The sequence below is a fragment of the Phyllostomus hastatus genome, unplaced genomic scaffold (genome assembly GCF_019186645.2).
Source record: "Phyllostomus hastatus isolate PE091 unplaced genomic scaffold, TTU_PhHast_1.1 phas_scaffold_78, whole genome shotgun sequence".
NCBI lineage: Eukaryota > Metazoa > Chordata > Mammalia > Chiroptera > Phyllostomidae > Phyllostomus > Phyllostomus hastatus.
Genome location: NW_025334041.1, coordinates 71,910,978 through 71,926,493, shown reverse-complemented (window position 1 = coordinate 71,926,493; position 15,516 = coordinate 71,910,978). Strand labels below are relative to the sequence as shown.

Here is a 15,516-nt window from a genome sequence, read left to right as displayed (position 1 = left end):
ACCAATTAGTTTCCTGGTAAAAACCAACTTCTTGGTTTGTAAATGGAAGGCCTATTGCTGGATCCTCATATGGCCAGAGAGAGATCATCTGTTGTGTCTCTTCTTATCAGGGAACTAATCCCATTAATGAGGGCTATCCCCATACGACCTAATTACCTCCTAAAGATCTCACCTCCAAATACTACTAACACATTGGGATTAGGGCTTCAACATATAAAATTTGGGAGAAACACACATTTAGTCCATATCATTCTATCTCTGGCCCTCCCAAATTTATGTCCTTCTTACATGCAAAATGCATCCATTCCACTCCAATAGCCCCTTCACTTCAGTTTTTTTTGTTGTTTTTATTTTGGTAAAAGTTTGAGAAGAATTGCTGTTAGTTCTTTAAATGTTTGGTAGAAATCACCAGTGATTTTTAGAGCGATCATCAGGTCTACAGCATTTCTTTTGTCAGATTTTTGATAACTGATCTCTTTAGTTTTTTTTCCTTGTTTCAGCCTTCACAGATTTTATGTTTCTAGGAATTTGTTTTATTTCCAGTTTGCTGGTGTGCGATACAACTGTTCACTGTGCTTCCTTATAGTATTTTTTTTTAATTTCTGTAGAATCATTAGTAATGCTCCCTTTTTCATTTGATTTTAGGAGTTTGAGTCTTAATCTAGCTAAAGGTTCATCAATTTTTTTATTGATCATTTTGAAGAATTCAGTTTTGACTTTTCTCTAATTGTTCTTCTATTTTCCATTTTGTTTATTTCTGCTCTAATCTCCATTATTTCCTTTCTACTGTTAGCTTTAGGTTGAGTTTGCTCTTCTTTTTCTAATCTAAATTGTAAAGTTTAGGTTGTTGATTTGACATCTTCTTTTTCGATGTGTTTTTTACAGCTACAGCTATAATTTCACTCTGAGCACTGCTTTTGCTGCATCCCATAAATTTTAATTGGGATATTGTGTTGTGGGTTTCACTCACCTCTAAGTATGTTCTAATTCCCCTTGTGATTTTTTGTTGTGTAACACTGTTTAATATCTACATACTTGTGAAATTTCCAATGTTGTTACTGATTTCTAACCAACCACCATATGGTCAAAGATGACACCTTATATGATATCTATTGTTTAAAAATGCTTGAGACTTGATTTTTGGCCTAACATTTTGGTCTATCCTGGAAAATGTCCCATGTGCACTTGAGAAGAATGTGTATTTTATTGTTTAAGGGTAGAAATTCTCTTTATGTTTATTAGAGCTAGTTGATTTATTGTGTGGTTCAAGTCCTCTATTTCTTTATTTACTCTGTCTGGTTGTTATTATCTGCTTTTGAGACTGGGTTATTAAAGTCTCCAACTATTATGGTAGAACTACTTCTCCTTTTAATTCTGTCAATTTTTGCTTCATAAATATTTTGATGATTTGTTATTAGATGAATACATGCATGTAATTGTTATTTTCCCATTGTATTACATTGTTGTTAACATATAATGTCCTTCTTTGACTCTTAAAATCTTTTTTGATTTAAAGATTTGTCTTATATTAGTATAGCCACCTCTACTCTTTTGGTTACTATTTCCATGGAATATCTTTTTTCCTGTCCTTCCACTTTCAACTAATTTGTATCTTTGGATCTAAAGCAAATCTCTTCTAGCCCTGATCTGGTGGCTCAGTTGCTTAGAGTGTCCTCCTGTGTACCAAAAGACTGTGGGTTCAATCTCTGGTCACAGCACATACCTAGGTTGCAGATTCAATCCTTGGTCAGGGTGTGTATGGAAGGCAAGCAATCAATATTTCTCTCTTACACTGATGTTTCTTCCCACCCCCTTAAAATAAATAACCACATCCTTGGATGAGGATTTAAAAAACAAATAAATAAATGAAATAAATTGGAAAAAAATAAAGTGAGTCTCTTCTAGATAGCATAATAGGGTCTTTTTAAAAAAAATCCATTCTGCCAAGCTCTTTTAATTGCACAGTTTAATTCATTCACATTTAATGTCATAACTGATAAGGAAGGACTTACTTCTGCCATTTTGTCATTTTTTTCTGCAGACCTTCGTATTTTTTTTTGGCTTAAATTTCCTGTATTAATGTCTTCTTTTGTGTTTACTTGCTTCTTTTTTATAGTGAAACTGTTCAAGTCCCTTCTCATTTGTTTTTGTGTATAATCTATAGCTATTTTTTGTGGTTAACATGAGGATTACACTTAATATCCTAAAGGTATAACCCTAATTTGAATTTATATGAGCTTAACTTCAACAGCATACAAAAAGTTTACTTCTATAGAACTCTGTCCTCAGGCCCATTCAGTTATTTATGTCATAAAAGTATACCTTTATGCACTGTGTTCAAAAGCATAAGACTCATAATTTTTAATGCACAAGTCTCCCAAATCACATAGAAAATAAAAAATGGAGTTACAAACCAAAGTTACAATACTAGTTTTTGTAATTGCCCATGTATTTACCCTTACCAGATACATATTTTTCTTGTTTTGTTTTTTTGTTTTTTCATGTGGCTTCAAGTTACTGTCTATTGTCCTTTCACTTCAACCTGAAAGATATCCTTTAGCATTTCTTGCCAGGGAAGTCTAGTAGTAACAAGCTCCCTGAGCTTTTGTTTATGTGGGAATGAATTTCTCTCTCATTTTGCTAGAGATAGGACTGTTGATTGATAAGACTTTTTTTTCCTGTATTTGAATGTATCAACCCACTGCCTTCCAGCCCTCAACATTTCTCATGAGAAATCTGCTAAAAATCTTATAAAGGATCCTTTGTATGTGACAAATTGTTTCTTGCTGCTTTAAATATTCTCTTTGTCTTTCTATAGTTTGATTAGAATGTGCCCAGACATAGGTCTCTGAATTTATCCTACTTAGGAGTGTGTACAGTTTCTTGGATGATTATATTCATATTTTTCATAAAACCCAGGAAATGTCTGTCATTATTTCTTAAAATAATCTCTCTGCCCCTTTCTATTTTTCTTCTGGAACTCCCACAATATGTACATTTGGGTATTTAATGGTGTCCCACAGGTCCCTTTGGCTCTGTTTATTTCAAAATTTTTCCTTCTGTTCATCAGAGTCGACTGTTTCAATTGTACTATTTTTCAAGTTTAGATTCTTCTGACTGCTCAAATCTGTTTTTAAACAACTCTATCCAATTTTTCATTTCAATTATTGTTCCTTTCTATCTCTTTATTGATATTCCCATTTTGTTCATATATAATTTCCTTGACTGCCTCCATATCTTACTTTACACACCTTTAAGATTGTTGTTTAAAGTCTTTTTTTTTTTTTTAGTAAATCTGTCATCTCGTCTTTCTCAGGAATATTTTCTGTTGAATGGGCAATAATTTCTATTTCTTTGTATGTCTTGTGATTCTTTTATTGTTGTTGAAAATGAAGATTTGAATCACCACATGATAACTCTGGAAATCAGATTCTCCCACTTCCCCAGGATTTGCTGTTTGTTTGTTTTTTTTCATTTTTATTTTTATTGTTGTATGGTGTCTCTGCTGAAAATCAGCTTAAGGTATAAACTTAAAGACTTCTCAGGTCTTTTCAGAGTCAGCATGTTTCCCTGGGCATGCACAGTGACCTTTCTATATTCTCCTTTATATGTGGTTGCTTTGCATCTTAGTCCTTGATGTTAAAGATGTGAAATAATGTAGTCCTGTGGAAAACACCATGATGGTTTCTCAAAATTTAAATACAGAATTACCATTTGACCCATGAGTTACACTTCTGGGTATACAGACACAAGAATTTAAAGCAGGTACTCAAACAGATTTTGTACACTCATGTTTGTAACAGCCCAATCACAACAGACCAAAGGTAAAACAACCCAAATGTCCACTGATAGAAGAACAAACAAAATGAGGTTTATACACACAAAAGAATATTATTCAGTCTTAAAAAGGAAATTCTGATATATGTTATAACATGGTTGAATCTTAAAAGCATTATTGTAAGTAAAACAACACAGATGCAAAGAAAAAAAATAGTGTTTGATTCCACTAATACAAGGTCCCTAGAACTGTCAAATTATACACAGAGACAGAAAGTAAAACAGTGATTACCAGGGAAAGGGGGAGAGGGAGAAATGTAGAGTTATTGTTTAATGGTACAGAGTTTCAGTATGGAATGAAGGATTAGTTCTGAAGATGAATAGTGATGATGGTTATACAGCAATGTGAATAGAGTTAATGTTATTGAACTGTATACTTAATAATGGTTAAAAGAGTCAACTTTATGTCATGTATATTTTACTATAAGAGACAAAGAAAGCAGCAACAATGTTATAATCCATTTATTAACAAGTGTTTGTGTGTAATTTAACTACAACTATAGATAGAAATATATCTTGAAGGATGATCACCAAAATGTTCTTTCTGGATGGTATGCTTTCAGAGCAATTTTGGCTCTTATTTGTATTTCTCCACATCAATATGTTTATTATAGTTATGGGGAGGGGAGAAGCAAGCTAACAACGTTCCTTTGAGATGGGCAAAATGACCTAAATTTACTCCAATATTAACTATCATGAGTGCTCTGAATATGTTACATTTGACTGAAAGCTACCATGAGTCTTTCATGACATGAGAAGGACCTGTAGTTATACTTTGCTTTACTGAAGTTGTTTTTCTCTTTAAACTTTTTAGAAGTATATCATACTTACAAAAAAGTACATAAAACTGTAGAGCTATACAAATGTTCACAAATTAAACACACCCATGTAACTAGGAGCCAGATTAAAAGAACATTATCAACATGCCATAATCTCTCTTTATGTCCCTCTCAACTTGCCATGCTCCCAACAAGAGTAACCAATATCCTGACTTCTAAAATCAGGGTATTGCAGGTACTTGTTTTTGTGTAAGTATATATATATATATATATATATATATATATATATATATATATATAAATACATATATATATATATATATATATATAAAAATACATATATATTTATATATATATAAATCCAGTCATTGTGATTGCTAATATAAAACTAAACGGCCCTGGCCAGGTAGCTCAGTTGGTTAGAGTATCATCTTAATATGCCCTGGTTGTGGGTTCAATCTCTGGTCAGGGCACATACAAGAAGCAACCAAAGAATTCATAAATAAGTAGAACAAATCGATATTTCTCTCTCTCTCCCCCTCCCTTCCCCCATCCTTTCTCCTTTCTCTAACACCAATAAACAAATTTCTTAAAAAACCCAGCTGAAAGGGGTTAAAAGTGTTTCTATGATACTCATATGTAAGTAACATTTAAAGCCATCACATTATCTCAAAGTTTTTCTCAAAGTATCTGTATTTTGTCTAAAGTACTTTTTTGTGTGTGTCAGCATCAATATAGTAAACTCCCTACCATATGACAGGCATTGTCCTAAACACTTTATACACATTTGTAGATTTAATTGTCACAACAATTCCATGAGATTTAAAGAATTTTAATATGGATAGATGACTAACTGATAGCAAAGACAGGGTTTAAACCTCGTAGTATTAAAACTCCAAAACCCATAACCTTTTTCTGATACCATTTTAGAGTTAACTAATAAACTGCGATGTATGAGAAATAACAGGAAATACCATAAGGAGAAAGGGTTTGAAGATCATTTAAGAAGATAAGTGAGGTACAGATGTGAGAAGGTATACAATGAGCAGGAATAAAACATGGCTTTTTAGACACTAACTGAACTTAGAAAGTTTCTAAAATAACACCAATCAACTGTTTGTGCTATTGTCATAAAGTTTACTTCTTCACATGTTGTAAGCCCCATATTATTATTTCTACTTTAAAGTCAATAATTTTTCAAAGAAATTTTAAAAAGAGAAGAAAATTATTTATATTTATTTATATACTTACTATTTCCAGCATGCTTCATCCCCTGGGTAGACCTAGATTTGTACCTGGTATAATTTTCCTTCAGCTTACAACTTTCTTTAAAATTTCTTGTACTGTAGATCTGCTGGCAACAACTTCACTTGGCTTGCATATGAAAATATCTTTACCTTCACCTTTGAACGCTATTTTCATTGGATATGAAATTCTAGAATAATGTGGGTTTTTTCCTTTTATCATATTAAAGATGTTGCACTGTTTCTGACAAGAAATCTTTAATTATTCTTATTGTTTTCTTATTAAATGTCTTTTTCCTCAGACTGTGTTGTCTCTTTATTAACTTTCAGTAATTTGATTGTGATATGTCTTGGTATGGGTTTGTGTTAATCCTGTTCGAAGAATTCCTTGTACCTGTGGTTTTGCAGTTTTCATTAGCTATCACTTTATCTGATCTTTTCCTGATTCTTATCCTGAGGCTGAAATTACATGTTAGACCATCTGATATTATTCTACAGGTCACTGATGCTCTGTTCAGTTTTAAAACGTTTTTTTCTCTCTATAGTTTTGCTATCTTCAATTTCACTGATCTTGTTTGCTGTAGCGTCTAATTTTGCTTATTAAACCCATTCAGCGGTTTTTATTTTACTTTATTTCAGACTTTTCATATCTAGAAGTTCCATTTTGCCCTCTTCTATGTCTTCTTCTTATCTCTTATTATTATGTTCATATTTTCCCTTGAGTTCCTCAAGATATTTAAAATAGCTGTCTGGAATCCTTGTCTGTTTTTGATCATCTGTTTCTTTTCTGGGTCTGTTTATATTTCCTCATTTTTCTGATTTTGGATCCCACTTTTCTGCTTTTCCATTAATTCTTGAATGTCTAAATTTTTTGTTCTTTTGAAGAGCATTCGGCTTTATTTTGGAAGACAGTTAAACTGCCTGCAGATCAGCTTTTAAGACCCGATTTTGAGCTCTGTTGGTGTGGAGGTACAGTGGCCTTCAATCTAGGCCTACTTTAGCCTTAATATTAAGGCATGACCCTTCTGGGGTCTCTTCTGAATGTCCCTGATGTTCAACACCTCATAACTGTGTAGGATCAGAATTCTACCATCTTTCAGCTGTTAGCACTGGAAATTGTTTAGCTTATAGCTTCCTAGTAGTTATTCAGTCCTCACAATTTGTTCTTTGTCCAATCCCCTGAAATCTCATTCTAAGTATGCACAGCTTAGTATTCAGCTGAAGATTCAATGGGACCCCATGTAGATATCTGGAGCGTTTTCTCTGGGCAATGCCCTTCTCTCTGATACTCTGCCCCACAAATTGCAGCCACAGCAGCCTCCCTGATCTGTTTCCTCAACTCAATGAGATCACCATGTTCTGCCTGGAATCCCCTTCCATGTAATCTGTATGATCCAGAAAGTTTCTCCAGGTAGAAAATCAAGAACATGTAAGGGCTCTCTCCCTTTGTTTCCCTACTCTCAGGAATCAAAATTCTACACTGCCAGTTGTTCAATGTATGCAAACAGATGTTTCATAGACTTTGTCCAGTTCTTTCTTTATTTACAATGGTAGTGCAAGTCTGAAACCCTTACTCCATTATGGCTGGGAATGGAATTCCCCTGTCCAATTCCTTTTTTTTAAGGAAGTAATACTGGGATTTCTTTACAGTATTAATTTTTCTCCAAGGATGAAAGTGGCAAAAATCATAAAAGTTTTAAACATTATCTCTTTGCAACTCACCTTAATTTTCTAATTGATTTGAGAGAGGCAAACTGATTTGTTGTTCCACTTATTTATGCATTCACTGATTGGTTCTTGTATGTGTCCTGACCAGGGATCAAACCTGCAACCTTGCATATTGGGACAATACTCTAGACAATTGAGCAATTGAGCATAAAAATCACCTCAATTTTATGTGGTAATTTACAACAATTAACTTTACTTCAAAATACATTTTTTCTCAATTTACAGCTAGGCTAAAGTAGACAGGGTAGTGAAAATGGAAGTGCATTTCTTACTTATGTACAGTTTATTTAATCTGAATTCTATAAAATCATTTGTTTGTAAGTTGGAAGAGGTTTCTTTAGTTCTTCATTTTTAATAGCTTAAAACAACGTATTTATTCTTTTATAATTCTGGTGGTCAGAGTCTGAAAATCAATGTGTTGGAAGGACTGTGTTTCTTCTGGAGGCTTCAGGGAAGAATACACTTCCCTGTCTTTTCCAGCTTCCAAAGGACAACTGCGTTCTTTAGCACATGGCCCTCTTCCTCCATGTTCAAAACACATTATTCCCATATCTGGTGCTGTGGTCACATCTCCTTTGCACTCACTTTTCCCCAATATATTGCCTCCCTCTTATAAGGACCTTTGTGGTTACAATGGAACCAGCCAGATAACCCAGGATTATCTCCCAACTTCAAGATCTTCAATTTAATCACATCTGCACACCCCCTTTTGCCATGTAAGGTAACATATTCATAGGTTCTGGGGATTAGGATGTGGACATCTTTGGGAGGCCATTATTCTGTCCACCACAGTATGTGAGCACCTGCTTCATTTCCAACACTAACCTGGGTTCTAGAAAATCACAAATGAATGAACATGGCTCTTCTCCCTTGAATAATTGAATTCCAGTCAGACAAAGATTTAGTTCTAACAAAATACAAAGTTTCAGTTCATTAGAGTCCAGTTTTTCTTATAATGATTAGAAAGCAAAATAACTAGGACAGTTATAAACAATGTAAGGATCAACTATGTCTTACGATATGTAGAAGCAGCTTATTTTTATGAACTAATGCAAAATACACCAAGAGAGTGAAGAACAGGAGACATAAAATGGTAATTTACCTCTTATTTGCCTGTCAACAACTCTCATTTCCTTTCTTATCTTCAGTGACCACTCATTGACCTGGGAAAGATTTTAGAAAAGGAATTATGAGAGAAGCCAATTTCCTAATTCACCAAATTTTAAAGAATTTTATATTAATTCTACATTTATTCCAGGCACCAAATAAATAAGGCTATTTTCAAAACAGAGCTTTAGGGCAAATTCCATTCTTTCATATATTTAATCACAGTACCTAGAAGTCCCAAGTTATTCAAAGATTCTGTCTTCTTATCTGCCTTCTTATCTGAAGGCAGGCAGTAAAAATCATTTTATACAAGATCTCAGAGAGTTCAGTACCCTGCAGGTACAGAAAGATATTTCAAGAGTTACACGGGTATAGACACGTTTTAAGGGTACAGGAAGATTTTCCAACTCTCACAGGTAATTATTTCAAAAACTGCTCTCTGTCATAAGAGTTCACCTTTTCCTTCTCCCTTTTAACAATGCTTTTTCATTGCACAAAAGAAAGATATTCCTCTATTTTTGTCTCTTATTACTTTGATATAGTTCCTTGAGAGGCAAAATCCTTAGAGCAATAAATAAAAGGACAACTGGAAATACTGGTATGGTGGAGAAACTAGTGAATGACTGACTAATAGTTTCCAAACTCTTATGCAAGTATGAAGTGTTTTCCAATTTCAAAAAATTGAAAGGAAATGTGAGTTATCAACTGATAAATCATTAAAACTAAATTTTACACTAACTCACTATGTGCTTTTTGGTATATGGCACAGAAATTGAAAGAACTGAGCGACAATGATATAACAAAATGTCCATTACAACCAACTTATTTATATTAACAATGTTTCTCAGCCTGAGTCTAAAAAACATAAACTAGGACTTTTTTCTGGTTGCAGTGTCTCACTATGCAAGTATCTCGTGTACACCTGCAGCCATGCTACCCAAGGCTCCTCTGCAGTTGGTGCATGTGTTAGGACACAAGAAAACTGCCAGAGCGGTGGTACACTACAAATGGGGCAACTGCCTCATTCGATGAAGGGGTGCTCCCTGGACATGATCCACACACTGCAATACAAGCTACAGGAACCTATTCTGCTTCTGGGCAAGGAACGATAGCTGGCTTTGTGTCCATGAGAAGTATGTGTCACATGGCCCAGACTTATGCAATCTGCCAGTCTACCTTCAAAGCCCTGGTGGCCTATTGCCAAAAATATGTGGAAAGGATTCCAAGAAGGAGATCAAAGACATTCTCATCCAGTATGACCAGACCATCCTGGTATCTAACCTCCTTGGCTGCAAACCCAAAAATGTGGAGATCCTGGTGCCCATGATCACTACCAGAAATCATACCAAAAAGCCCATCGTGAGAATCAGGTTCACCTTGATAATAAACAATGGTTGTGATTTAAGGTTAAAAAAATAATAATAAAATAAAACAGGAATAAAATTGAAGTTGAACCCCTTAGCTTTCATTCATGGATACATGAACTAAATGGCATAAAAAACCCATACTACTAAGAGAAGATGTATTTCCAATAAATTTGACTTTTAATCATTTAATTGGTCATTATTTAACAAAACCTGTAAACATTTATTATGCAACAAGTATAATAACTCCACCCAGAAGACATATTAAGGTACTTAAAGATGTTTGGTTATACAATTTTAAAAAAATTTAATGTTAGATTGCTTCTGGCCAAGATGGAGGCACAGGTGGATGCACTGTACCTCCACGCACAACCAAAATAGGGACAACAACAATTTAGAAACAGAATAACATCCAGAAATGACAGAAAACTGACTGAATGGAAGTCGGACAACCAAGAAGTTGAATTAGACCCGTGCATCCAGACCGGTAGGAGGGGCGGAGATGAGCAGCCAGGCGCAGGTCAAGGCATGGAGAGCAGAGAGTGGTGGGACCGGCAGGTAAGGCATCTGAGAGCATGTAAGGCATCCAGGGTGCGCAAGACCGCAGCGGGTGGACCCTGAGTGTGCAGGCAGCAGCTGGCAGACGCTGGCCCAGGGGTGGCAACCGGCAACTGGCAGACCCAGTGAGGCAGCAATTGTAAAGCAAGGCAGTGCTCACAACCCAGGATCCCAGTGCTGGGAAATAGAGCCTTGGGACACTGATTGAGGTCACCTGTGGCAGTTGAGGCACACGGAGAGACACCCAGCCTCACAGGGGAGGTTCTTGGAGGGTCCCCTAGCGAGCACAAGCCCACCCACATGGGAACTGGCATCAGAGGGGCCCAGTTTGCTTGGGGGAAGCAGCAGAGGCGACTGAGGCCCCATGGAGAACGGAGCAACTGCCATTGTTCCCTCTCAACTCCGCCCCCACATACAACATCACAACCCACCGACTGGGGTGCCCTGCCCTGGTGAACACCTAAGGCTCCGCCCCTCACTCTAACAGGTGCAACCAGACCCCCCCCGAAAAAAAAGAGAGAGAGGGCTCAAACAGAAGAACAAATCAAAGCCCCAGAACCCATCATTTTAAGTGACCGAGAGATAGTCAACCTATCAGATGCACAGTTCAAAACACTGGTGATCAGGATGCTCACAGAATTGGTTCATTTTTGGTCACAAATTAGATGAACAAATGCAAGCTACGATAAGAAAAATGAAGGAAAATGCACAAGGAACCAATAGTGATGGGAAGGAAACTGGGACTCAAAACAATAGAGTGGACCAGAGGTAAGAAAGAAACAACCAAACAGGAAAGAATGGAGAAATAAGAATTCAAAAAAATGAGGAGAAGCTTAGAAACCTCCAGGACATCTTGAAACACTCCAACATCTGAGTTATAGGGGTACCAGAAGGGGAAGAGGAAGAGCCAGAAATTGAAAACATATTTGAACAAATAATAAAGGAAAACTTCCCCATTCTGGCAAAGGAAATAGACTTCCAGGAAGTCCAGGAAGCTCAGAGAGTCCCAAAGAAGTTGGATCCAAGAAGGAACACACCAAGGCACATCATAATTATATTAGCCAAGGTAAAAATGAAGGAAAGAATCCTAGAAGCAGCAAGAGATAAGGAGACAGTAACCTACAAAGGAGTTCCCATCAGACTGTCAGCTGATTTCTCAAAAGAGACCTTACAGGCAAGAAGGGGCTGCAAAGAAGTATTCCAAGTCATGAAAGGCAAGGACCTACATCCAAGATTGCTCTATCCAGCAAAGCTTTCATTTAGAATGGAAGGGCAGATAAAGTGCTTCTCAGATAAGGTCAAGTGAAAGGAGTTCATCATCACCAAGCTCTTATTTTATGAAATGTTAAAGGGACTTATCTAAGAAAAGATAAAAAAACATGTATAGTAAAAGGACAGCAAACTCACAATTATTAACAACCACAGCTAAAGCAAAACCAAAAGAAACTAAGCAAACAACTAGAACAGGAACAGAACCACAGAAAGGGAGATCACATGGAGGGTTAGCAACAGGGGAGTGGGAGGAGGAGAGAGGGGGAAAAGGTACAGAGAATAAGTATCATAAATGGTAGGTAGAAAATAGACAGGAGGAGGGCAAGAATAGTATGGGAAATGTAGAAGCTAAAGAACTTATGACACATGGACATGAACTAAAGGGGGGGAATGTGGGTGGGAGAGGGTGTACAGGGTGGAGAAGAGTGAAGGGGGAAAATGGGACAACTGTAATAGCATAATCAATAAAATATATTAATAAAAAGGAAAAAATTTAATGTTAGGTATATATACATTTTTTAATTTATTTTTAAAAATCCTTACCTGAGGACATTTTTTCATTGCTTTTAGAGAGAGGGAGAGAGAGAGAGAAACTTCATCCATTGGTTTCCTCCTGTATGCACCTGGACTGGGGACTGTACCCACCCGGACTGGGGATTGAATCCGCAACCTAGGTATGTGCCCTGACCAGGAACCAAACCCACAACTGGTTATAGGATGATGCTCCAATCAGCTGAGCCACAATGGCCAGGGCGGTATATATACATTTTTAAGTGAAATTTCACATAACACAATTAGTCATTAAAGAGCACAATTCAGCAACATTTAGGGTCTTCACAATGTTCTGCAATCACCGACTCTCCCTATTCTCAAAACTTTTTCAACATGTCAGAAGAGAACACTATGCTTTTAAATAGTCTATGTCCCATTTCCCCTATTCCTTTGCAATCACTAAGTGACTTTCTCTCTCTTTTGACCTTCTTATTTTGAGTATTTCATATAAAAGAAATCATAACATATGTGGCCTTTTGTCTGGCTTCTATCACTTAATATATTTTTGAGGCTCATCCATGTTGTAACATGTATCAATATTTGTCCTTTTTATGGCTGAAGTATGTATATACCATAACTTGTTTATCCATTCATCTGTTAATAGACATTTGGGTGGTTTCCATCTTTTCAATACTGTGAACAATGCCACTGTGAACATTTGTATACAAGTATGAGTACCTATTTTCAATTCTTTTGGATATACAAGTATACCTATGAGTGAAATTTCTGGGTCATATGGTAATTCTGTGTTTATGTTTTTGAGGAACTCCAAAACTGGTTTTCAAAGAGACTGCACCAATTTCTAGTCCCACCAGCAATGTACAGGGGTTTTTTCTCCATATCCTTGCCAACACTTGTTATCTTCCATTATTTTTTTATTATAGTCAATCTGCTGGACCTGTTAAGCAGGTTGTGGTTTAATTTTCATTTACTTAATGACCAGTGAAGCTGAATATCTTTTGTGTGCTGTTGACTATTTGTACATCTCCTTTGAAGAAATATCTGTTCATTTTTTCTATAGTCTTAAGTTCAGCTGTTTTTGTTGTTGTGTGAGTTCTTTACATATTCTCCTGTTAGAATCTTATCAGATATATAATTTGCAAATTTTTCCCATTCTCTAAGTTATCTTTTCACTTTCTTGATAATGCTATCTGATATACATCTTTTAATTATGATGAATTCTAATTTGTTTTTAATTCTGTGGCTTGTGCTTTTGGTGTCACATCTAAGAATCCATAGTCAGATAGGAGGTAATGAAGACTTAGCCCTAGGTTTTTTCCCAAGAGTTTATGCTTTTATGTCAAAGACTTTGAATTTATGTCTTTGGTCCATTCTGAGTTAATTTCTGTACATAAGGTGAGGTAGAAATCCAGCTTCATTCCTTTGCATGTGAATATCCACTTGTCCCAACACCATTTATTGACGAGATTATCCTACCTTCACTGGATGGTCTTGCACCTTTGTAAAAAATCAAATAGCCATGCATGTATGGGTCTGGACTCTCAATTCTACTTTATAGGCCTATATGCCTGGGAGTTCTCCAAATTTGTTTTTCATTTTCAGTGCTATGTTGGCTATTTGGAGTTCATTGTATTTCATATAAATTTGAAGATCAAATTTTTCTATTTCTGCAAGAAAAGCATTTGGAATCTTGATAGCCATGGCACTGAATCTAAAGATCATGGTGTTATTTCCAACTTAACAATACTAAGTCTTGCAATCCATAAACTTGAAATTTCTTTCTTTTCTTTCAGTTTTAGTTTTCAGTGTACAAATGTTTTGCTTCTTTGGTTAAATTTATTCCTTATTTCTTTTTTAAACTTGTCATTGCTAATGTACAAAAAACTGATTTTTTTTATGTTTAACATGAAACCCTGCAACTTCACTTCGCACATCATTGATGTGGGAAAGAAACATTGATCAGTTCATGTACATGCTCTATCTGGGGACTGGATCTGCAAGCCAGGTATGTGCCCTCACTGGGAACTGAACTGGCAACCTTTCACTTTGTGGGATGATGCCCAATCAACTGAGTCATGCTGGTTAGGGCATAACTAGGTTTCTGTGTGCTTGAGAAGTCTTTGGAGTTTTCTGTATATGGAATCATGTCATTTTTAAATATACAGTTTTACTTCTTCCTTTTCAAAGTAGATGCCTTCTATTTCTTTTTCTTGCCCAATTGCTCTGGCTAGGACTTCTAGCACAATGTTGAATAGTAGTGGCAAAACAAGGTATCTGTCTTGTTCCTAATCTTACAGAAAAGCTTTTAGTCTTTCACAATTTAGTATAATGTGAGCTGTAGTTTTTCACAAATGCCCTTTATCATGTTAAGAAAGTTCCTTCTATTCCTAGTTTTGAGTGTTTTTATAATAAAAGATATGTGCATATTTTTATTTTAAGAATAATAAGATGATTACTAAATTATTTCAAGCATAAAAGTATTATCATGGAAATCCATGGAAATCCACGGAAATCCACCTTTTGAGGAGAAAAATAATTAAAAATATCCAATTATACATAAGAGCCTGTGCATGTATTATTTTAAATAAATATCGATGGGAACTGAATCGCTGTGATACTTTTAAAAGACTGACACAACAATTTTATTTCAACACAACAGTATTTACTGTGTGTCAAAAATTACATCCTATGCCAGTATTTAAACTTATGATAAAAATATAAAATATTGATTTACAACTATATAAGATAATATGTAAGTACTCAAAATTCTTTCAGGTGATATATGAAGAAATTTGAAGGCAATGCTATAATCTAACAAGAACTCTTAGAAATGGCAGGAAAGGAAATCCAAGGCTCATACGTTCATTCAAATGTTTACTGAGCATCTGCTATATGCCAAATGCTGTTTCATATGCTAGGAGACAAAAGAAAGACTACCTTAAGAACTTACATTCTAATAAAAAAAAGACAAGCAAATAAACACAATGTATAATAGGTCAAAAATGAGTGTTAGGGAGAAAAATAAAGCAAGGAAAATAGGAGGAGGGCAGTTGGGGAAAGACTACTATTTTACATTGGATGATAAAAGAAAGTTCAACTGCTAAGGTGACTTTT

General features: G+C 35.5%; 1 protein-coding gene across 3 annotated transcripts in view; it reads right to left on the bottom strand.

The window, feature by feature from the left end:
• Window positions 1–15,516, bottom strand: part of LOC123811973 (charged multivesicular body protein 3) — a 101,820-nt gene that overhangs the window by 34,348 nt on the left and 51,956 nt on the right. For all 3 annotated transcript variants that reach the window (XM_045828533.1, XM_045828531.1, XM_045828532.1), the window contains one exon: window positions 8,691–8,751. In XM_045828533.1, the coding sequence (XP_045684489.1) occupies window positions 8,691–8,751 (61 nt within the window). The remainder of the gene's footprint in view (window positions 1–8,690; window positions 8,752–15,516) is intronic.